General features: G+C 38.9%; 3 protein-coding genes across 3 annotated transcripts; all 3 read left to right on the top strand.

The window, feature by feature from the left end:
• The first annotated feature begins 86 nt into the window (after positions 1-86).
• On the top strand, positions 87-14,357 carry LOC146470116 (endothelin-converting enzyme homolog). The gene is made up of 16 exons (XM_085122188.1): positions 87-1,346; positions 2,336-2,398; positions 2,973-3,176; positions 3,627-3,751; positions 4,502-4,724; positions 5,376-5,474; positions 5,689-5,766; positions 5,976-6,079; positions 6,633-6,691; positions 7,157-7,208; positions 7,813-7,880; positions 8,154-8,278; positions 9,452-9,517; positions 10,001-10,096; positions 10,442-10,518; positions 11,473-14,357. The coding sequence occupies exons 1-16, from the start codon at positions 525-527 to the stop codon at positions 11,570-11,572; spliced, it is 2,361 nt and encodes a 786-aa protein (XP_084978314.1). The 5' UTR covers positions 87-524; the 3' UTR covers positions 11,573-14,357.
• A 718-nt stretch (positions 14,358-15,075) lies between these two features.
• LOC146470115 (filamin-B-like) lies at positions 15,076-17,956 on the top strand. Its single transcript, XM_085121991.1, has 2 exons — positions 15,076-15,255; positions 16,711-17,956. Exons 1-2 carry the CDS (start codon positions 15,226-15,228, stop codon positions 17,170-17,172), a joined length of 492 nt encoding a protein of 163 aa, XP_084978117.1. The 5' UTR covers positions 15,076-15,225; the 3' UTR covers positions 17,173-17,956.
• Positions 17,957-18,891: 935 nt separating this feature from the next.
• LOC146470114 (plasminogen-like) lies at positions 18,892-24,205 on the top strand. The gene is made up of 8 exons (XM_085121963.1): positions 18,892-18,981; positions 19,941-20,072; positions 20,557-20,798; positions 21,521-21,620; positions 21,781-21,858; positions 22,047-22,242; positions 22,719-22,868; positions 23,703-24,205. Exons 1-8 carry the CDS (start codon positions 18,918-18,920, stop codon positions 24,100-24,102), a joined length of 1,362 nt encoding a protein of 453 aa, XP_084978089.1. The 5' UTR covers positions 18,892-18,917; the 3' UTR covers positions 24,103-24,205.
• Positions 24,206-24,262: the final 57 nt, after the last annotated feature.

Here is a 24,262-nt window from a genome sequence, read left to right as displayed (position 1 = left end):
ACAATATTAAAAGGTTCTTGACGCGTAAATTTAAAGTTCTGTTTGGTCTTTGTGATTCATCGATTTTTTTTAATACATGGTGAACCTACTCTCAATAGATGACCTGCCGTTGTGCTGGTACTAACTGTGACTGTCACCTAAACAATATTTCATGTTTCACATTTTTGACCAATCACCGTTTTGCATGTTATACAATGGTCTACAAAAAGGCAGATAAAAGGAACAGTCCAGAGAAGGTTTTCGCTATGTAGAAATATGTTTTAAACTAAAAGAGGAAGACCGTGGAGCTTTTCCTGTAGACGGAGCTGATCTTATCATTTTTCTCGCGAGGAAAGTTGCGTCATTCTTCAGCTGAGCGCCTGTGTTGTCAAAGAAAGCTTTGCTTGATCTTCGAATCAGTGACTTCCTCTAGAAAACAAGATTTATGTTCTAAAAGAGTCCCGGAAGTATTTCTGCTTTGCGAAAACCGTTCAACTTTAAATTACATTGGGTCTTTAGTAGTGGAAACTCAAGAATAGTTCAATATGGTTTCGACATGGTCCACGGACATACGATGGTCAAAACTTCGCCAGTTTGAATATGGCGAGCCAAACAATCACGCTGGGGAACTAAAGAAAGCTTTACACACAGCTAGCGACGAAAGTGACGATGAATGGCTGGCTCAACTCGAACGAGACTACGCCACCGCGAAACGAAAGCATCGGGCTTACTGGACTTCTTTAGAAAGAGCTTTAACATTAGCGCTAATAATCTTCATCATAATAACTCTGTCTTTAGCTTTTGTTCTTATATTTAAACAGTATCATTTACCATTAGTATTCAGCAGTAGCAGTTATGGTACCGATATCTGCCAGAGTTCAGGCTGCGTGGCTGCAGCGTTTAGTATTTTGAATCATGTGGATAAAAAAGTCGACCCGTGCGATGATTTTTATAGTTACGCCTGTGGAAACTGGTTCAGGAGTAGCTTGATTCCGCCGGGTCGTTCAAAGTGGACTGCATTTCACCAAGTTTCAGACAACAATCTCTTGATCCTAAAGAAGATTTTCGAACATACCCACTTGGATTTTAATGAAACTGCAGCGGTTTTCACCAAAGTAAAGAATTACTTCTCAGCTTGCATGAACAAAAGTGTTCTTGAAAAGCGCGGCGCTGAACCCCTCAAGCAACTCATAAAGTTTGTTGGTTCGTGGGCTATTAACGACAACGCTTCACAAGTAGGAACTTGGTCTCCAGAGTCGTGGAATTTTGAACAGGCTCTTAGCAGGATTCACAAGTTAAAAAGTATGCCTCTGTTTTACATGTTTGTCAGTGCTGATGACCGCAATTCAAGCCAGAATATTATACAGGTAAGGTTCACGTGTTTCTCAAATACCGTGAATATAAGTAGAAGGACTAATTAGGTTCAGATCATTTCGGTGCGGCAGAATTTGGGGGAGGAATAAAGAGCTTGCTAGTTTATGGGACATTAGGCTAATCCCATTCATCTTAGTTGCAATCCCGTGCAGGGTATGACTGTTCATACATTGCATTTTAATTTGCATCTGATGTTACAAAAATGATGTCAAAATAAAACGAGAATTACTATAGCAAGTAAATTTTACAATGGTTCTAAAGCAACAAAAAAGTTTGCAATTTAAAGGTTTACATACAGGCAGGCAAGGAAATGTAATTAGATCTACATGTATATTAGGCCTGATTAGAGAAGCTCTCGCAAGCGGCCACCTCCTAGGCTGTGAGGCACACGCCTTTTCCAGGCAAAGGCGCCTACCTCGCGCAGGATAACCACCTCATGGATTTGGAAGAAATGATCGTACCTAGAGCTGGTTATGCGACCAACCACTGAAAAGCTACACATCGTTCGCCAACAAGAGAGAGACTTTATTTAACAATGAGTGCCTTCTAATATTATCTTCCCATATTCTCAAACACCCGATGGTCGACTTGTGGCAAGTTTAACGAGAGTTTGCAGCATGCTAATTACAAAACCATTGAAAAACAGTGCGCGCATCGACAGAAACCAAATGATTTACCCCTTACTGAACAGAAACGTTTTTCCCTAACCTACAGGGAGACTCGACCGGTGTACATGCGGAAAGTCATGGGTTGGAATCCGGTCGGCGACATTCATGCACATTAATTCTTTGTCCCGAAATTGCTTTATTAGATCATTTTTCTAGCAGAATTCTTCTTTTGTGCTTCTGATTTGTCGCCTTTCCTTTCTTGATACTCGAAAAAGTGTCAACCTACCCTCGGCGCTACCCGTTCCTGATTGAGAATGCTTTGGAATCTTGAAGCTTGATAAAAGTCTCTCAAATGAGTTTTATTTCTCTGATAGGTCCAACAAGCAGGCATCACGTTATCTGACCGAGATTATTACTTCAGGAATGATTCAGACAAGGTAAATATAATGTACCATTCAGTAAAAAAGGACCCGTGTGTATTTATACTTTCACACTTTCTCTTTCCTCTCAATGCAATAAAATGGTTACCCAGTGGTAAATCTAGAGAAGGGGTCGGCCCCAATTTCCAGCGGCCTTAAAGTCAAAGTAAATGAGACCGGGATTTTTAAAATTCTGAAACATATTTCAATCCAGGATCCACTAGTTTTGCTTTGCACCCCAGCCCTGTTACTCCAGTCCCACAGTTCATAGCTGGAAAAGACTCGAGCCAAAGGTGCACGGCCGCTTACAAGAGTCTTCCGCTCCCTTTCCCGAAAGTAAGTCGGCACCAAAATGTCTTGGAGTACTGAGGGCCACAGGTGGCCTACAAAAGCCTCTCCCGCCACCCCAAAAGGTGCAGGGCTGCTTGGAGCCACAAGCGGGCTACAAAAAGTCTCACCTACAAAGCGTAAGGCCTGGAAAAGTCAGGAGCTTCAGCATAACCTGGTACCCAGATCTCAGTCGATTTTATGACTAAAATTGAGTGTGGGAGATCTGGGTTCGAGATTATGCTGAACATTTTCTCGTATGTAGGTCCTGCAAGCGTACAAGGAATTCATGGTAAAAGTAGGCACACTCTTGGGCGGGGAGATCAATACAACACGACACCAGATGGAGGAAGTGTTTCAATTTGAAAAGAAGTTGGCAGAGATTTATGAACCAAAAGAGCGCCTAAGAAACATGGAGGAGATTTACCACAAGATGACGGTAGCAGAACTGCAACAACTGGCACCTGCGGTAAGAGGATGACTTTTAAACATCCATGATTGTCCCGAGATCAAAAAGAAAATTATCCATGCTGTTCTTCATGCATTAACGTTTTTCTCTGTGCTTAGTCAGGACGATTTAACGAAGCAGGATTTTTTAAGACTCGTAATGAACGGCCAAGACAAAGTTGACCATTATTTTCCAATACTTTTCCATAAAATAACTGGTTACTTTGTCGTTTTACCGTTTTCGCTTTCCTCTAACGCCTACAAAAACATCCTAAAATGAAGACAGCATTCTATAAAAAAAAAAAAAAAGCTAAAGCGAAGCCCGAGGAATGAATCAGATAAAGAGATCCCCAGAGTTAGAGTGAAGGATATTGACAAAAGTAGGAATCGTCGTAAACAGTTTAAGTTCATGTTACAGTGAAATTTTCTTTCCACTCATCTCATCTCTCATTCTCGAATCACTTTACTTTAGATTTCGTGGTTGGATTACATGAATGCGATGTTTAGCAGTCCAGTTAGTCACGAGGAGCACGTGGTTGTTTACACTCCAGAATATTTGAAAAACATGTCCAACCTTGTGATCACGACGGATCGAAGGTAACATTATAAAACGTAACTAAAGCTATGTCGGACTGAGGAAAGAAAAGGTGACACTTGTCAAAATCACGCTATTACTTTCAAGCTGTTTTGTAAGCCTTTCGGTGCACTTCTTCACCCATAATATAGGGTTTTTTTACTGATAAGAAATGTCTGCTTTCGAAGAGTTAATTTAATTTAAAGTGGACTTATAAAGGAATGGCTCACAAAGTGGACAACTGCTAACGTTCCTTTCAAAACTATCCATTTGTGTATTTATACTAGTAACATGAACACCAACAGTCTTTCGAGAGCATGAAGGCGACATTAGTGTGAAAGGAAAGAAAACGTTAACAGAATAAAGAAAAAAAGAATTAAAAGGAAGGAAAAGACAAGCAAGACGATTTCTCGTTGTTACTATCCATTTTCCTAATCCACACCTATAATTTGACCTATTATTATTCATTTGTTTACTTTATTTATTTATTTGTATTTATTTATTCATTTATTTATTTATTTATTTATTTATCTATTTATTTATTTATTTATTTATTTATTTATTTATCTATTTATTGCCTCTTTTATTTACCAGAAAGAAAAGGTAAAATTTTAAATTATATACTGACAGAAAGTGGTGATATGACCTAAAGGAAAACCTCGACTCGTATCGATCACTGTTTCAAGTACTCGTGCTCTCGTGGCCTTTGAACTTTGATCAACGATTGCATCTTCTTACTTCAATAATAACATGGAGATGTTTGCGATTCACAGAATCCTCGCAAACTATATGGTGTGGCACCTAATAAAACCACTGATCAGTGAACTTTCCAAACCTTTCCGTGATGCCTCACTGGAGCTGCTGAAGGTAGAGAAGGGTGTGGAGGGGGGTGCCCCACCCTGGAAGACTTGCGTCACCAAAACAAACTCAGTCATGGGGTTTGCTACCGGGTATCTGTACATCAAGGAAAGATCCGGTAGGAACACCAAGGAAGAGGTGTGTAACACTCGCTTTTGGCAATTAAGAACTATTACTTTATTTTTCTATAGTAAATTTGATTTTCTCTAAACCCTTTTACTCTCACGGTCAAGCTTAATAAACAATAACAATGTGACAGAAAAGTACTGCTCAATACGGTTTCAATATAAATGGACACACTATAGGACTTCACCCACAGGTTCAAAAACTGGAGCAACCCAGCATTGTGCATATCACTCGTCCTTATCACGAACTATTTGTTATGCATGTCTACAAACTCTTTTACTCTCACGGTCAAGCTTGATAAACAATAACAATGGGACAGAAAAGTACTGCTCAATAAGGCTTCAATATAAATGGACACACTATAGGACTTCACCCACAGTCTCAAAAACTGGAACCACCCAGCATTGTGCGTATCACTCGTCCTTATCGCGAACTATTAGATTAAATTTCTGTTATGTATGTCTCCAAACCCTTTTATTCTGGCGGTCAAACTTTGGAAGCAATAAGAATAAACACCATAACAGAAAAAAATACTGCTTAATAGCTTTCATTTAAATAGAAACCAGTCTAGAACTTCATCCACAGTCTCTAAATTTGGAACCACCTAGTCTTATAAAGCATAATAAACAGCGCCACACTTAATGTATTTTTTTGTTCGTTCAGGCGGAAGATATGATAGCTGGGATTAAGAAGGCGTTCATAGCAAACTTGCCACAGGTGAAATGGATGGACGAAGAAACTAAAGCCAAGGCCTTAAGCAAGGTGAACAGACTAAGTAAAATTTTGCTGTAAGCACTTGCTGTTTGCACGTACCAAACAACTTGATGCTACTACTACAAAAAGTTTATAAATGCAACGAAGTGACATGCCGCCTTCGGATCTCAACATAGGACGTGATAAGGAAACAAGAGACCGAAGTGGGGGCAAAACGGTTCGTTTATTGGTACACTAAACAATTATGTGTTTGTTTCTCCAGGTCACTGCCACCTTCGACATGATAGGTTACCCAAAGTGGATCGAGGATTTGGAGAAGCTCGACAAATACTACGAAAACGTGAGTATCTTCATGGAACTACGTAATACAAAATTGGTACACTTTGGTAAAACTTGTTACAAAGACAAGGTTTAGAAACACCACAGTTTTCAAGCATTGATCCAGATTTAAGAACGGACGAAATTTCGTTTCTTACTACATTAGTGTAAACATTGCTTCTACTGAGCTGTTTCCTCCAATCAACCAATTTTTTCATCTTGCTTTGCTAGCTAACAATTGGACCTGAAAACAGTTTTGAAAATTACTTGGAAGCCAGGAGGTTTTTCCACAATAAGTCCATGAACAGAAGAGGAAAGCCAGTCGACAGACAAGAGTAAGTATACTTTGAGTCTAAGCTTTCTGAATCAGTTTCGTGATGATGGGAATTAAACAGCCAATCATCTCGTTGATAAATGCAAACTGATGTAGAGGCATCGATATTAGGCTTAGCAGCGTTTTTCAGTTTTGGTTTGAAGATCCATAGCAAACGTTGATCAAGCAATTCTGTTTTTCCTCCCAGAATGTCCGACATTTCAAAGCCAAGAACCATATTGTACACCGTCATGTGTTATTAATAGAAAGTACTGTTACAAAAAAATACCGACACTTCCAGCCATGTCGCAATGAATGCAAAACCATTCATCCATTCAATCATTCGTTCATTCATTCATTCATTCATTCATTCATTCATTCATTCATTCATTCATTCATTCATTCATTCGTTCGTTCGTTCGTTCGTTCGTTCGTTCGTTCGTTCATTCATTCATTGATTCATTCATTTATTTTGCCATTAACAAGAAATACAACAACATAAATACATTAAAGATGATATACAATATTCCTACTAACCCACTTGACAAGTTGAAACCTTTGTTTTTTTTTCTCAGATGGCACATGACTCCAGCTGACGTCAACGCTTATTACAACTCTCCTAACAACTATATAGGTTTGTTGTCCTTAAATCTGTTGGATTTTACCTTGATACCTCGATTTGCAGTCGTCGTGTGTGCCTGCGTTTCTGCACAGAAGAAACAATGCAGCCTCTGGCAAGTTTTTGTAAAGAGCTTTGAAGTAAAACCATTTTTTGGCATATGTTAAAACATATTTTTCTTCATAAAAAATACTTGGGGTTAACCACTATTTAACCAATCGAACCCTTTCACGTCTGTTAATGTTCTTGTCGTAAAGTGCGAAATTGACGCACGACGAAACAAGGCTGTGAGGTTATAAGCAAACGGTAGGATATGAGTGTCATAACAGACAATACGGTTTCGTGAACAGGATGCACCGGCTTTAGAATGTCCTGTGGTCTCTATTTAATGGGCTATGAAGATCTACCATTATTTTTGCTTTGATTCTTATTTCTGATAAATGATATTAATATTTATACACGATGTTTCTATTTAAACAGCATTTCCTTCCGGGATTCTCCAGCGACCATTCTTTGACCCAGACTTTCCACAGTGAGTACCGGATAAACATAAGCACCTTATTACTTTATTCTCGTCCTATATCCGTATACAACGATGTAGAAACGATTCCCGCCGAGTCTGTACCCAATCAAATTGCACCTAAGTATGAAAACTCTGTTGGTCCACCTGGACAAAAAGGAAACTAAGTCATAGTTTTGGTTAAGTTTCATAGATACTATAATGCCTTGCCCTTAAGATGAAACTGCGCCTGCAAATGGCATTAGTAATTACCAGCAGTCCAAGGAACTGCAGTGGAGTTGCTCATTGATTTCTTTACTAATCACCTACAACCCGTCCACGATTTGGAAAAAATGAACTGAAGGGCTTTCCGCCCACCCTCGAATAAGCATATGCGCACGAAATTTATGAATGAGAGCAGCGCTAGCAACATGGGAATATTATCCATCTTTTGATTCTTCACCTTAACCAGGGAAATGAAAAGCGTAACGGATACGCTTTTAAAATGAAGCATGTTACGAAGCTGACGATTAATCAATAACCTAGCAGCTAAAAAATAACCACTAAATGGGGGCACTAAATAAAACAGTCAATATCATAGGTATTATTTTAAACTTAAAATCAAAATGTTTTCCAGGTCTGTGAATTATGGAGCTGTTGGAGTGGTAATGGGACATGAACTAACTCATGGATTCGATGATCGAGGTAAATTCTTAAGTTTCACCTTAAAAGTCAAAGAGCGTCTGCAGTATTTAGTAGATCATAGCCATTAATAAAATGCCTTGTTTGAAACTCTTGTCGCCAAATATCAATTTCCTTGGCTACCAATCAAAACTTAAGAGAAGACTCGAACTGTAGTCTCAGAGAGAGAACTGAGGGCTAACAGAAACTAGAAGATCAGTGCTAAGCAAAACACATTATTATTCGGAATCCAAGAGTTAACTCGGTAATTAAAGACCTTTTATTTGCCATTTGTAGGTCGCCTGTTTGACGAGCATGGTAACCTGGCCAGCTGGTGGAAGAACCAGTCAGTGGAAGCGTTTCAACAGCATGCTGCATGTATGGTGAATCAATATGCCAACTTCAGTGTTGCTGGGATCAATGTAAGATCATCATACTTCACAACTTAGAGAAGTTTTCAAATCCTTCGAAAGTAATTTCCAGCTTGATTCGGTTTTGCCTAACTTCGCTTTGTGATGGCTTACAAAAAGCTCGCTCCACTTTCTCAACGTATAAGAAGTTAACCCAAAACCAATCGTAACTTGCGCGACGAGTTTTATCCCATTTGACGTCATTTCGTCATTTACTGGTAATGCTTTCGAGTTCTAATTGGTTCACCGCGTTGTTTACGTCTACTGTGATTGGTTGGTGCGATTCCTTTGGTTTGGTTTTGCGAAACTCGGTCAAACACTGCATCGTTAGGTAAAGAGTCTGTCTATCTGGAGGACCAACTATGCTATGTCGAGCTTCCGGATATTACGGATAGAAACCATTTAAAGGCCTACAGTGGAGGCGAGATGATGTCAGTAGTTTTGAACGCGCCGATTTTTCGATCTAGAGAGTGGTAGTTTGTAAGCGTCCTTAGTTGACTCTGCCCCGAAGTGTATAATGGGTACTAGTTAAGCGGCGGCTAAACCTCCTAGCAAAGTGTTGGTGGTATCCCTGTGATAGTTAGGAGGTAGTGGAAAAAACTCTCTGGCGGTTTTACGGCCATAGAAACCAGACCTAGTTGGTCCTTAAGGCAACCTTAAGGACCACATGCAGGTGTATTGTCATCTTTCATTTATACGATACAATACAATACAATACAATACAATACAATACTTTATTGACACTCCCCATACGGGTTTTTCAGTGACAATTTTACAATACATAAATTAATATTAAACAATATTTACGATATTTACAATACATAAATAAATATTAAAAATGATAATCAGTTTAAGTAATTAAAAACCTAGCTAAAAATTGGTGAGGGGGTAGCTTAACGTAAAAAATCTTTCAGGAGGTACTTTCTTAAATTACACTTTAAACTATTCAAACACTGGCTAAGCTTAATTTCAGATTTAATTTATACACCTGCAGGATACAGCGACAGAAAATGTGGACTCATAGAGCCCCAATTACACGAAGAAAAAAATCGGCAAATGAAACGATATAACTAAAACGGAACTCAACAATTTCTTTCGTTGGCTTAATCTATGAATCCTTTGGACACGGTGCTCTGAGGTTGTGGTCACGTCAATTTCTTCTTCTTCCTTTCCTCGTCATTGTAGGTCAATGGAAAGCAAACGCTCGGTGAAAATATTGCGGACAACGGTGGCCTTAAGCTTGCTTACGCTGTAAGTACATCATACACCAGTAACGGTGGCCTTAAGCTTGCTTACGCTGTAAGTACATCATACACCAGTATCACAACTTCTGTGACTTCTTAGGATTCGTTTTGCAGTTTCTTTGTAGCTGTTTTCTTGTCAATGATGGCCCGAAAGAGCAACCTACTTTCATGAAGAGGGGGAAATTTCTCCAAAAAGGCTGGAGTTCAGGTAGCCATTTCGAATTGCTTTGTGGAGCATGCAAAGGGAATAACGAGATATCGAGATACCAAGAGGCTAGTGTACTGCTTAACCAAACGGCTTTTAAACATAATTTAGAATTTTTGTGAACGGAAAATAAACCCAAGTAAACTCCGTTGGTGTAAGTAGTCTCAGAAGTTCATTAAGAGTTTCATTTTACATGACCCTTTCTTTTTACTTCAAAGCTTCAACTGGAATTCTAATTTATCTTGAAAGTGTTGTATAACTGTGACGTTCCTTTCTTTGTGACAGGCGTACCAGACTTGGGTCAAGAAAAACAGCAGAGAGTTAAAACTTCCGGGATTGAACTTCACGCCTGAACAACTGTTCTTCCTTGGATTTGCGCAGGTAATTTTCCCCTGTGGTTTGTAAGAACAGCCAATATTCTTTTTGGAGTCTAATGAAGTCACGTATTTTGTGCATGGCATGATGTTTCCTTCCGGTTACAATTAGAAGAGTGGTACCGCCTTGCCGACCAGAATGTATCGCGATTGCATTACATTCGAATTTGGCACCGCGTTTGAGACAAAGCCGTACTACTGCCGTTTAAATTATAACTACATTTTGATTAACTTGTTCTGGATTGAATCCTAAAACAGCTGGCAATAGTTAAATTCGCTTTAAATTCGACTGAATTAAATTTGACGTTCGAAACCAAGTCATATTACTTACACGTTCTTTTCCGTATTCCAGGTATGGTGCTCAGCCACTTCAGACGGGCGTGCCCAGCATGCTTTGCTTACGGATGTGCACAGTCCTGAGAAAGTCAGGTGAGTGAACGGCGGGGCCTGAGACGAGAAATATAAACGCAAGGAATTATGGACCTGGGCCGGGTTGTTCGAAACCCAATTAACGCTAATCTACGATTAAAAGTTGACCAAGGTTTTTTATCTAGCTCGTTAAAAATAGTTTAAAGGTTAATCTCAACCTAAGGGTGAAGAAAGGTCTAAGTCAACACTGAGGGCCAAAAATCTTTTGGAAGAATCATTATTGTTTAGTAATTAAACTCGAATCAAAGTCACGTTAATCCAGGGTTAGCTTAATCGGGCTTTGAACAACTGGGCCCTGGTGTATTAAGTTAAGTCCTCAGCGTAAGGTTGTTTTCAATGAATACTTGAAATTGCGTGTCGTTTTGTTCTAACTCAAAATCCTCAATAGCAAATGGCGACCACAAATCTCCTCCTTAGCTTGAAGTGTCTAAATATTTAGCATTAGAGGTTTTTTAGACGTTATAAGAGCAAGAGCCTCCGTGGCTCTTGAAAAGAGTACGTAAACAACGTATCAATAAAAAAAGGGTGAAACAGTATCATAAACTCAGAGCTCGTATGCTCAGTACCATCTTTGCACTGCATGCATGTGGTCACCTGCTGCAACATAATGTGACATAAGTGTAACGTTACTTTGTTGGACAAATTCAATCCCATACCCAGACCTTCTCACTCTTCGAAGACAAACGTCTGCATACGAAACTGGGACAAATTTATTTTTACTTCATTTAAAAAAAGAGAAGAGATTAGCATTCATTATAACACATGAAAAGTCACAATTGAAGATCAGACGTTATAACGTTTAACAGTCGGCGTCGTTAACAGCTCGCGTAAAACGTCCGAAGTTTCATGTTAGATTTTATGTGGTTGTGTTTGTTAAAAGATCGTTGAAACTGCGAAAATAGGGGAGGATCTTTTCTAAATAAAGTTCTATTGTTTTTGTTTTGTTTTTTTCAGAGTTCTGGCAGCAGTTGCCAATTCAAAGGAATTCGCTGACGCGTTTCACTGTCCTATAAACAGTACAATGAACCCTGTCCACAAATGTCAAGTCTGGTGACGGCAACAGTTAAACTGACATGCAAACATCTTTTCAGTTCTTCCTGCTCTCTCAATAACGTAAAGTTCTATAGCAACGGATTTAGGAAAAAACGAAAGTGCTGTGCTGATTCTTGGCTAACAGTGAAACCGTTCTAAGCCCATTGCTACTTGGCGACTTTTTCGATCAATTAATTTTCGACCGTTTCATTATATGTTCGCATTTTCCGCGGGTCTTCCAATCCTCTCACGAAAATCTCGTAGCAAACACTGGCTCATTTTGTAGGCATACGGTTACTCTTCTTAACTTTTACTCTTCCAACACAACTCAATCTCGTACCCAGATTCCTTTTGTTTTTTTTGGTCAGCGGGCGGTCGCCAGGAGACCGTCCGCTGACCAAAACCCCAGAGGACTCTGAGTAGGAGATTGACACAAACTCAGACAATCTCGAGTTCTCAGAGCCTGAAATCTCTGTGTATGAGAATGAACCGCAGATAGAAATAACAAAACATAATTTATATAAAAGGTTGAGTGACTAATAACGGTATAGGACCACACGTTTCACTAAACAGTGTAACCAGTGAGTAGGATGATGAAAATGCTTTTTAAAATTTTCAGACAATCCTTATAAATTAATTGCAAGGAGCTTATTTTTAAGTTTAAGTATTTATATAACTGACAGCGATACAAAGTATGCATTCATAGAATTAAAACTATGAAAATAAATAGAAAGACGAAGAAAAGAGAAAACTGTCGCCTTTCCACAGCGCTAAAGGGTATCCTATACTATTGTAACATTTAGGTTAAATTATAGACCTTCATCACTTTAATTTCAAAATTTGATGTAGGTCAAGTAATAAGCATCTATTGACATTGCAGTAAAGAGGGCCTTAAAATTAGTAAACAGGCCTAGTTTGAGAGCCTTGTGTCTTCTAAAACAGCGAAGATGAAACAAAAGTACATGAGTAAGGGGGTTAGAACGGGGCTCTGACACTGTCTTAAACTGAAGAAAGAAAGAAAGAAAGAAAGAAAGAAAGAAAGAAAGAAAGAAAGAAAGAAAGAAAGAAAGAAAGAAAGAAAGAAAGAAATGATAATTCTCTTATTCAAGGACCACGAGGAATAAATTGAATGGGAGACCCAGAGGTTAACCATGAGTAAAGGATCTCCCAACGTTAAAGATATAAAGACTGACTGACTAACAATGTTAACAATAATAAACTAAATAAATGAATTCTAGCAAGCTTAGTTTACGGTACAAAATAAATTACAGAAATTTGTATTCAATTGGTGATGGATAAAAAGTGCATATTCATTCCCTTATCCTGAAGAACGATTCCAGAATAAAATTACATCGCGTTATCTTCCATCGCTTCTTTTTGTATTTGTTCTTTTAGGTTCAACTGCTTCCTTTGCGTACTTCGAACTTTTCAGAGAACAGGAATTCTTTACTGTTTCATCGTCGGTTTTGTCTAGTATCTCAGGTGCCAGAACATGTCCTTGCCCCTAGAATCCGTGGGGAGGACTTCGTTCAGGTTCTGAAAGGAACTTTTTTCAAACAATATGGTCACCTTTTTCTAGTCATAGGCATCACGATGCTTAACCATTGATCTATTTCGTATTTTTTGTTAACTAGGAGCCTGTTGGAAGAGTAAAATAAGAAGACATCAATAAATTCCTGTGCAGCGCCTGTTCCAGGGAACGGTGCCCGAGTAGTAACCTTTAAGGTTATGTCCTTTCCGATCCAAGGCACCTTGTTTTTAAGCTTCGATTCATTAGACTGGAGTACCAGGACTGAAAGGGGCATTTTTCTGTTCCACGAGTGGGCCAGTTGAATTGAATCGTGCACTCTGATTGGTTGCACTAGCGGCCCAGAGATTTTCATCCGCCAGACCTATCGCTTTCATCAGTTTAAAGCTTGCTGATTCCTAGTTTTTACTGTGTGTGCGTGTGCGGGGCCCATGGACCATGGACCCTAGCAAATTTACCAGTTTCTGGGCCCCAAATCTGCTTTGTCAGTCTTGACCTTTTTCATCAGCATCCAACAAGGCTTTGGTATGGACGATAAACTGAAATAGAAAAAAACGTGAAAATATGTTTTGCAACGCATAAAACAACCTATCAATGTTAACATTCGTTTCGGGTGATTAAGTCTACTTTGTATCCATACTGATTATAAATTCCACAGTCGAATGCCCTAGGGTGGGGATAAAAAATAGATTAAATGCCTTACATCTGCCCAGAGTCCCCTCCGGCTTTACATTGATAGGTGCACTTAAACCGTAAAGTAACGCGAGAATTATGTCACGTGCTCTCACACAAACTATCCTTGACCAATCGGCAAAACTGATCTGATCAAAACATTAAACTACATAGCGCTTCAACTGACCTCCTGTCGCTCGCTTTTAACGTGTAGATTGAATTCTGACGCGAACTTTATCTGCTTGGCTATGAATTAATTACTCGATATAAACTTTTTATGGGATTTTCTATAATTGGTTTGACACTTGTTTTGGTTTTTTACCTTACCAAGGCACCAGCAAAACCAATTTATTTTAATCTTCATAGGTGTTTACAAAACTTTTATCAATTTCTAGAAGAGCTTTCAATTTTAATTGCGATATTGGCTTTCGATAAAAAATATTATCTGTTTCTCAGCATGCTCTGTATTACTTACAGCCAACAGAACATAATTGATGCTGTAGTATTCTTATTCTGGCAAATTCCTTGCCCTTACTTAATACAGTACTCTAATTTAATATAATAAATACTTCTATAAGCGCTTCCATTTTTTTTTTAATTTTGGAGTGTTTTACTCGACAGTTGTGTCCTGTACATTATTCCTTTTTGTACTCTCTATTGGTTTTTCAGGACATTTTTCTCCTCCTCATAACTGGATCAAGAAAAAATCATTTCTTGACCGCGATAATAATTAGCCTCAGGGAAAATTATATCGCCAGAAGTAAAAATAGCCGAGGTATTGAATATTTACTTTTCTTACCAGTCAATTATAACCAACGACGTTTTTTCTGTTCGAAAATATTTTCCACGAGCCACTGTTGTCTGTCTGGTTTATTTAAACTGAAAAAACATTCAGTCATCATATTTGATCAAATGTGAACATCCAAATCTTGAAAATTCAATAATCGGCTCTTAAGATAAAAATTTCCCTAGCCAGATGTTTGCAATGTGTACACGAACCAATAGCAAACGCTGAAAACGCTGAAGATTCTAGACGCGTTTTAGATTTCGAAAATAGAACGATTGATATAACAGTAACATAGAATTTTTAACTTTTTTGATCATGCTTGCCCTCTTTTTTTTCCATATTGACATTGTTTTAATGCAGTGAAGATGATGATTTAGCCACAGACCAAATCGTAAAACAATTTTTTTTTTGTTATTGCCCAATCAAAAACTCCGAATACATAAATTTTAATCTTTGAAACACACCCACAAAATTGTATTCACTAATCAATTTTAATTTGACAGCTTTTAAAAATTGCTTTCGGTTCGGAACTTTTCAAAGTCCGCAACGCATATTTACATTATATCTAAATGTGTTTTCACGAGAATTATAATTCGCTATTCGCAAGCTGCCAACATCGGATTCTGCTGAACAATCGATGAGGCTACGAGTGTTGTAAAATAGATTGTCTTGACATCTCATCACGGCAATGGCTTTTGCGTGCAAATTTATGCCTGTGGTAAGAAGAAAACATTTGTAATTTTTTTCTTTTGAATACAGAACAGCGTAAATTATTCTTACTTCAGCAAAAATCGCCGAGGATTGGATACATTTGCGTTTCCTTTAACTAGCGTGTTAAACTGCATCGTGCAAACTCAAACATGGGTAAACAATGTGTAGAAATCTCACCCTCAATGGCTCTGATGCGTTGACAAATTCGCTGACTTATGTCTTAAAGTTTATATTACAAATTGTAACTAGGCATGGTTTGTTTACATGTATAAATAATTTGCCTTTTAATGAGTAGCGCAAAGGCCGTTTTTGATAGTAGGTTTTCGGTTTAAGCTTTACATCTATTTCTTGACATTTTGCTTCACACCTTTAACGTATTCTTGAATTTTTGAAATAGCCTGTGGCAATAGAAAACTTATTTGGTAAGGAAAGGCAATTCGGAAATGTAGCACACAGTTATGAATTCATATTGGGGTGCTATTCAGAAGCAAATTGACATCAAATACTTCGATATTTTGGCATACGAATTAAATTTGGGAGAACTGGAACAGAAAGTAACCTTTTCTTCTAACCCAAGAAATAAATTTAAAAAGTGATTTGTGAGGATATGATTCAACTTTAGGCAGTCGCGGTTATCAAAGTATCGATAAGAATATTTCACTAATTGAATTGATGGGCTACCCTTTACGAGAAATTTGTAGTTAGAGCCGTGTGGCAGGTGTTTAGGGGGAAATTAAACCATGTTAAAACATAGCCGAACTCAAAGAAGGTTTACAGGACCGTTTGGCCAACCTAAGTATTATCCTTCTAGGCTAGAACTTTGAGTCGTCAGCGTTCACTGTGCAGGGCTTTTTCTAAATTTCGAGTTTGTGGATGAAATCCTTAACTTTGATCATTCACATAAAAGCTATTGAGCAGTTTTTGTACGTTTTGCTGTTCATCTGTACAAAATCCAGGGCCGGGTCTGACATTTGGGCTGTATATGAAATCCTAAGTGACACCATCAAAATGAAAACTGTTAAGCCGTACAAGTTTTGCTGCAGGTGTTTTATGCTGTACAAAGTGCCGCTTCCGACTTCTGGTCTGTTGATGAAATCATGAATTGTGCAATGCTATATAAATGAAAGTGTCGAACAGCAATTTCTTGTGGAAATGTCTTTTTCGATGTTTAAAATTTTTCTTAATTTATAACTACAAAGATTTTGCTCCCTAACCCTTTGTTTAATTTTTTCACCTTCTGTTCCCTTCCGTACACTGTTCTCTTCGTGAGTAATTTGTACGACTGCAGGTCTGTAAATCAAAAAGGCCGAAGTCACGAATCGCAACTTGTATTTGGGACGTATTGGGTTTATCATTAGGTTGGTCTACCCTATGAGCTTTTGGGAACTTCCGCTAAACGTTACCCATTCGATGATTTGCAACTCAGTTTCACAAAATTTATTACCTTCTCTTGTTCTCTCAGCAATGTTTCGGCGCCAACCGTGGAGCGAGAGATAAACACGAGGCCGCCCAATGTTCGGTCAGCGGAGAGGGCTTAACTTTAGCAGTGGTCGGCGAGCCAGCAAAGTTTATCCTGCGAACTTCGGGCCCAGACCTTCTCTTCTTAGAGCTTCAGATCACTCGGATGATCAAAAGCGAAAACAACAGTCTCGTTCATCTCACGGACCCAATTCCTGTAGAATACGAATGCTTGGGAGAAAATCTTCATAGTGTATGCTACTATCCTAAGGACGAAGGTGAATATCACGTGGCTGTCACGTGGAAGGGAAGTCACGTGGCCGGAAGTCCGTTTGTTGTGAAGGTTGTTAAGAGTGAGGCGTTGAAAGTCAGCGTAATACCGGAAGAGACGGCAAAGAAAGATGACGTGTGGAAACTTAGAGATGACGTCAAGTCGTCAAGGCGACAGAGGGGTAACAGAGTTTAAAAACACATGCTTGGTTTGGATTCCCGGTTGTAAGGACAGGAACTGCAAAGGATAAGTTGAAACAGTGAATACAATATAACAGTACCTGGGACAAAATAATAATTTTGTTTTACCTTTGGATTATCCGAATGAGTTAAATAAAGCACTGCCGAATCTGACAATTTATTTATAGGACAACATGGCCTTATTCACTTCGCTCGATATTGATGTTATATAAGAATCTAAGCATTTAAACTTTACGGAAGCTTTACCCTTGGTCTATGAATTAAAAATGGCTAGATTGTGTGTTTACATATTATTTGTCTCTTGATTCTACGTGCAGTCAAAACTCCGCTAACAGACAACCCTCTTGACCAGACAGTCAATTATTTCTCCCCGCTTCCCTCTGAAAACTACGTTGTTTTGGTTTCTCACGCGGTATTCGTTTTCCATTCCAATTTATAGCTTATTGGGTGCCTTTATTGTCAAGTAAGATCCAAATAAGGAATAGATTACGACAGTGGCTTGCATAAATAGGACTTATCTGATACATTGGCGAATTAACTTAATTGCTGATAAGTGATGGTGTAAAAATGTGAGTTAAACGGTTTGATTTTGTTGTATCTGAGTGGAAAAATTAAAGTTGGCCCGCACCCACAAACAGGTTTTTGTTACGTCAATTTTTCTCCTTCAAATTTCTGATAGGCACCTTCGTAACCGTTAAGATAGGCGCTCTCCATCTTTGTTTGTGTTCCGTGTAGTGTTATAGAATCTGCGCTGTAGGGTTTGCCGCTTTTTAATATTGTTTTGCAACATAAACAAATTAAACTAAAGTTAATTGCTGTTGTACTGTTCATCTTCCTTTCTTGTGCCTTGGTTTATAAATAAAGAGAACAGACGAAAGCATTTAGGTTACATTTTTAAGGTTTTGATGATCAGCAAAAGTGATGAAACTTTAATATTCTAAAAACCAATCAAAAAAGGTTTTCGGATTCCATACAAACGGAGAAGTAGGTACGAAACCAATCGAAGGAAGGCTCTTTGCGCTACCATCCTAGCGATCATTGTCGTTTCACGCAACCTCGTACAAAAGGCAGAAGGAAGAAGATTGGGAACGAGTTACTGACCAGCCTAGTTACCCCAGTTACTTTGCAAAGATGATCATGGTTATCAAAAAAGTGAATTAACTGTTTTATCCATTTCCAGTGGCTAAATTTATCAATTTGGATAATTTCTATTTCGCCGGTATGGGTAAAAGACATGGGCTCTGTTTAAACGATTGTGGGCTTGAAGTTTTCATGACAGCTGTAGAAAAGATGTATCAACATTTGAAATGAAAAAGTGAAGAGTCTCTGAACATTTTCTTTAGTAAATTCTTACACCTGTAAAGCTGAGAGACTTTTTCTTAGCAGTTGTTTAAGGAAAATTTAGAATACCCATTTAAAAATCATCATCTTTGAAAAACAACGTGCAACTTTCTCATTGTGATTTCTAGAATAATAACATTCTTAAAAAAACGTTCATCTAACAGATTTTCACTGCTCTTTCGTTAAGTGATGAAGGTACGGAAAAAGTGGCTAGAAAAGTCATTTTGCTTGTTTGTTAAGTTGTAAACGTTTAAGACCATTTCGATCACCTGTATATTTGTTCACATCAACGCTCAGCAAATACAAGATTCACACTATTTTATCAGATGCAAGGTGGATGGTATACTACGCTCATCCTGAATTGGTGCGTTTACTAAATGCGCTCCTCCTCTTCAAAAAATGATAATCATGAAGCTCGCTCTTCTTTCCACACTTATAGCGGGGCTTGTCAACTTCATCAACGGTAAGATCTTTCATCTCGTAGGTTTGTTAAATAGAAAAGGTTTGTACGGAGAAGGGGCCTTAGTTTTCACCACCTAACGATGCCAATACAAGACGGAGTTCATAAAGAGCTCTAAAAATGTAAGCGCAAGCACAAGGATATATATAGAGCTTTTTAGTCTTCTTCAGTCCCAGTAGTTGAATAGAGGCTATGTATGCTAAGGCTCCTGCTTTTGTGGTTAGTTGGTGAAAACCATCCCTCTAGATGATCTCGTTATCGTTGCAATTTGTCGCAATGTGATGCTAAATGTGATGCTGAAAATTAGAAAGAGCCTTGGTGTTTGCACAGTTCATGTTCTGCCACCATTGCACAGTGAGAGACACGAATAGAAACTCAACAAATTTCTTAGCGCGTTAATGATTTGGCGGCAAAAGTTTAGACCCTCTCGTTCCATAAATATTGGCTTTACGTACGACTTTCACTTAGCAAAAACTTACATTCAGACTCCCCTCTTTGTATTTCACCCAAGCATTCAGTTCAGTGAATACAAGGGAAAGGAGGATCTGTGAGAGGGAACTCCTCTCAAACAAGCGCAAAGATCGCTTGCGGAGTAATTTAGACTGACGTGGAATTTCAACTATCCCAAAACCGTTTTTCCTCGATTGAGCGCCTCTCTTAAATAAGTGCTCCCCCTTTAAACGAAATAACCCAAACCCCTCGTAAATGAAAGGAAGGCGAGATGTCGTTTAATTTACCCATTTTGCTGCCATGGACAAATTCAAGTCAGGTTATTGTTATTGGAAAGCGAAAAACTGAACACAACATTTGGAATAAGCGCCCAGACGCTTCTTTCAGGCAATATGATACATTCCTCAGCCAAGATGCCGTTCAATACAAGCGATATAAATAGCTTTTACTTCGAAAAATGTTTTCTCTAATTGTCTGTCGTACTTTCCTAACATGGAAGATATATCTCTTAGGTTTCTACTGCAATTTTGACCGCAGTCAATGCCAATTTGTCCAGCGAAAAGATGACAAGTTTGACTGGATCAGGAAGAAAGGGCCAACTCCTTCCGGGGGAACAGGACCTCAGTCTGATGTGAGCGGAACAGGTATAAGTACTGCTGCGTCAATTGATGTATTCTAATTCCTAACTGGTAAAATTTACCCTCTTTGAGTTGAGGCTAGCTCTTATTTCAAAATATTATTGATTTTGTTGTGGTGGATTTGGGAATTTACAAATCAGTGTGATGCTTCTCATTAGACTTTTCATCTCGTCTGTTCAGAGAATCGTGGAATTTATAGACTTTAGTCTGAAAGAACTACTTCAACATCTTTACATGGAGATAATTAAACTCTAATTCACTCAAAAATATTTGTAAGGAATCCTGCTGCTTATGTGGAGAATGGTATTGTTGGAGAGATATAAAAAGTTTGGAAATTTAATTTGCAACATATGATAAGCTGTGCATGTGCTCTTTCGACTGTACACGTATCGAAAGAAAATCACCGTGAGAGGAAGCGGACCTTTTGTACACTCATCTGGTATTCACTCTTCTGATACATGTCTTATCGTTTAATTGTCTTTTCCAACAGGATATTACATGTACATAGAGGCATCCAGGAGAAGGAAAGGCGACAATGCCAAGTTAGAAATAAATCCTGCTTCACTTCATGGGAAGCTATGCATGTCCTTCTTCTACAGTATGCGAGGGAGGCACAACCATATGGGGACACTTCGTGTGCTCATAAATGGGGAACAGGCTTTCATGAAAAACGGCAATCAGGGAAACGATTGGCAGGAGGCCGAAATCACTTATGACCTGCGTGTTTCTTCGGTAAGAATGATATAGGGTAACTCTCACCCCCTCCCCCGGGGAAAAGATGTCATACCTTCTTTGTCACCAAAGATTCAAATTACCCCACTAATACCAGAAGTAATCGAAAATTTTGAATCTGCCTCCTGCACTTTTAAGTCAGTGTTTACGCCGCTTACGACATTCATTAAAAATGACCTTATATGGCCTGTTGACCGTGCCTTTTGTTAATGAATTTGATCCGCTTCTCTTGGTACGGGACCTCTCGCACTATGTAGTCAGTTGTACTCAAGGTACTGTTCTGCTCTTGATCTTCAACAAACTGCATAACTTCTGAGAAATATTTTCTTTATGAAGTTGGGACTTGTTGGGAAAGACCAAACAATGGCTAGCACCGGTTTTAAGCACTTTCCGGAACTTAAGGTTCAATTCTACAAATGTTTATCAGTTGATGCAAAAATAACAGTATCAAACAAATGCCTAATCATTGGTGGACAAGTTATCGTTTTTCTTGAAATAATAGATTACCATAGCAACAGTATTAAACGTAGAAACACCCGTAATTTTAGCTTTTAAAGTGGTTATTTTCGATTACCGCCATTTTTTTTATTATGGAACTGTAGTTCAGTTATAGTTCAGGTACAACGTTGTGCAAAGTTTAAAAAATTGAAGGAAGGGGTTAAGGGCCATCTCAAATTCACCTTTAATTTTCACATCTTAATTTGTCTGGTTTTGTGCCACAGATTGTTTTTGAGGGCATTGTTGGTAGCGGCTACCTTTCGGACATAGCGATCGATGAGGTGAAGATTGAAACCTGTGAGGGAGGAGTGGGTGGTGGTAGAAGTAGGTGCCTTTTACCATTTTGATTAATTTTCCATTTATAATTGTATTTCCCGTAAAACTACCACGGTGCTTAAACGGTGTAAAAGTGGCTTAGAACAAATTAGATTTCAGTGCAAGGAATTCTTTGATTTTTGTTGTACGTACTTTTGACTAATTTCAGCAACAGCTGCACCATTACCACCACGGGGAAGCACGGCCGCACCACCACCCCCACAGACGCCCCTTTCCCCAGTAGCAGGTAAGTAATTAGTCAATAAACCCTTTCAGGTGGCTACATGTGGACCTAGGACACTAAACTTTAGCCTGACAGGCAGTTCACCACCTCACCTTTGCTTACCTCGTCCCATGAACACAAACGTTTGGCCTTTGCATGACTTTGGGAGATACTTCGGCACTTTGTTGCTCTCACTAAGTGTTATCTTGAAGGTAAATGTGGCGTTCGTCCTTCTACTAGAATTGTCGGTGGTGTGGACTCGTCCCCTGGAGACTGGCCCTGGCAGGGGATGTTGACGTCATCTCCCAATGGCTACGTGTTCTGTGGAGGTTCACTGGTTGCTCCTCAATGGTTGGTTACCGCAAGTCACTGTGTGAAAGGTTCTTCGCCAGATTCCATTTACGTTCGGTGAGAGTAGTTTTTATAATACAAATCTCATTTTGACTGAAGTTAGTTAACACAGCCGCTGGAGAAAGTCATGGGGAACAACTTTCTATGTTTGGCATTATATTAATCAAGTTTTTAAGGAAAAAGATTTAAGGGTCAGGTCTTTCATACCTGGAAACGAAATTGAAATAGAAGCTGCCGGCAGGTTTCTCTTGACGTTCTCTAAGTTTCAGCAAAACGACCAAGTACAGTAATAAAACAAAATCGAATGCAGTACATGCTACATTTCATTATGAATTATGTAAAAAAAAATAAATAAATAATAAGTGCGATTTCGTGTTACAAACAACCAACCCACCTAACCACACTCTGGGACACAAGGATCTGTTATTTATTTGGTCGTTCCCCTTCCATCAGTTCGGTTTGATTGGATACGGGTGTTGCTACTTCAGGTGATTAAGCCCCAACGACATAATGTCTTTTTGTTTTCTCTGAAGACTTGGCGCTCACAAAAGAAAAGAAGTTGTGGGCGTAGAACAGGACTTCACCGTAACCAAGATAATCATGCACCCGTTATACCACAAACCTATTGGGATGAGCCATGATATTGCTCTACTCAAACTGGACAGGCCGGCAGTGCTTAACAAGTAAGTCCCTTCAGTATCTAAATAAATCCCATTCAGTTTGTCACGTGCTTGGAACTACAAGTGAGAAAAAGATTCCCCCAGGAGTGAAAGACTTATGACTTGGTACACACCCGACTCTATTTGCCAAGGTAACGGAAGACTCGTGCCGAGCTTGGTAGATCACTCTGCATCTTCAATCATAAAAGAAATCTTCTTACCTCCTTTTGCCATGTGTATCGCTCCTTACAAAGTAATCTTGATGATTAAAAGACGAACGAACAAGCAGCCAAAATCTTATTTGCATTAAGTGAAACTTGAAAAGTACAAATATTTTTTAATCATCATGGAAATGTCACCGCTCTATGGGTCATCTTTCTCCTAACTGATGAAAAAAGAAAAGAGACAACGCAAATCTCAGAAGTATTAAGTGGAAGTTAAAAGGACAACTGCTTCCAATTCTTCGTCCGTCATCATTTCTCCTTAGCGACGAAAAAAGAAGCGGCTTAAATATTTTGAAATCGCCGTGGACACGTGTGGTTTGTGTGTCATTTTCTCTCCCTGCCGATACAAATGCAAGAAGACGAGTTTGTGCGTACTTCTTTCTTCCACTTGATGATAAAACATGGGAGCAAACAATTAAGGGAGACTTTACAACCTTATTCATAATCCATTCTTCTTGGTGGTGGACAAAAGAGCAGCATAAAAAATTAGTCTCGTTAGTTTTAATTAGTACTTTAAAGGTAATATCTCTTGCATTTAACTCGTGGAGAGCATAACAGTATATTGTAGTGTTTGTTTGTACGTTACTCTGCCACTCAGTATACTACACACTTGCATTTCGTTTTCACTTGTTAGGTTCGTAAACCTGGTATGTCTTCCTGACTCTGTTCCGGTTCCAGCTGAGGACAAGAAATGTTGGATCACCGGCTGGGGAAGATCGCATTCTGTCGGCGGCTCCAGTCCAAACGTGCTTCAACAAGCTTCAGTACCAATTGTTGGGCGAAATCGCTGTGAATGGGTTTACCTTGGACGCATCCACGACTCTATGATCTGCGCAGGTTTGGACAGGGGCGGCATTGACTCCTGTCAGGGGGATAGTGGGGGACCAATGGTGTGTGAGACTGGCGGGAGGTATTACCTTCAGGGGGTGACAAGCTGGGGTAAGGGCTGCGCCAGGCCTAACAAGTACGGCGTTTACGCTAAAGTGAAATATGTTTTGGGCTGGCTGAACAAGGAGATGGAAAACAATAAATAAGTGACCGTTTGTATGATTACTCCGCCGCTGTTTACTGGAAAATAATGAATGATGCAGATTATTGGAAATATTGGCTAATATAATAAAAGGGAGTGAAAAGTGATTGAGGGTTATCATTGCTTTTTCGTTATTTGCAGTTAACGAAAGTGCTTCTGTAATT

Source organism: Pavona decussata, unplaced genomic scaffold (assembly GCF_977016875.1).
Source record: "Pavona decussata unplaced genomic scaffold, jaPavDecu1.1 SCAFFOLD_114, whole genome shotgun sequence".
Classification (NCBI taxonomy): Eukaryota; Metazoa; Cnidaria; class Anthozoa; order Scleractinia; family Agariciidae; genus Pavona; species Pavona decussata.
This window is presented reverse-complemented; position numbering and strand designations above follow the sequence as displayed.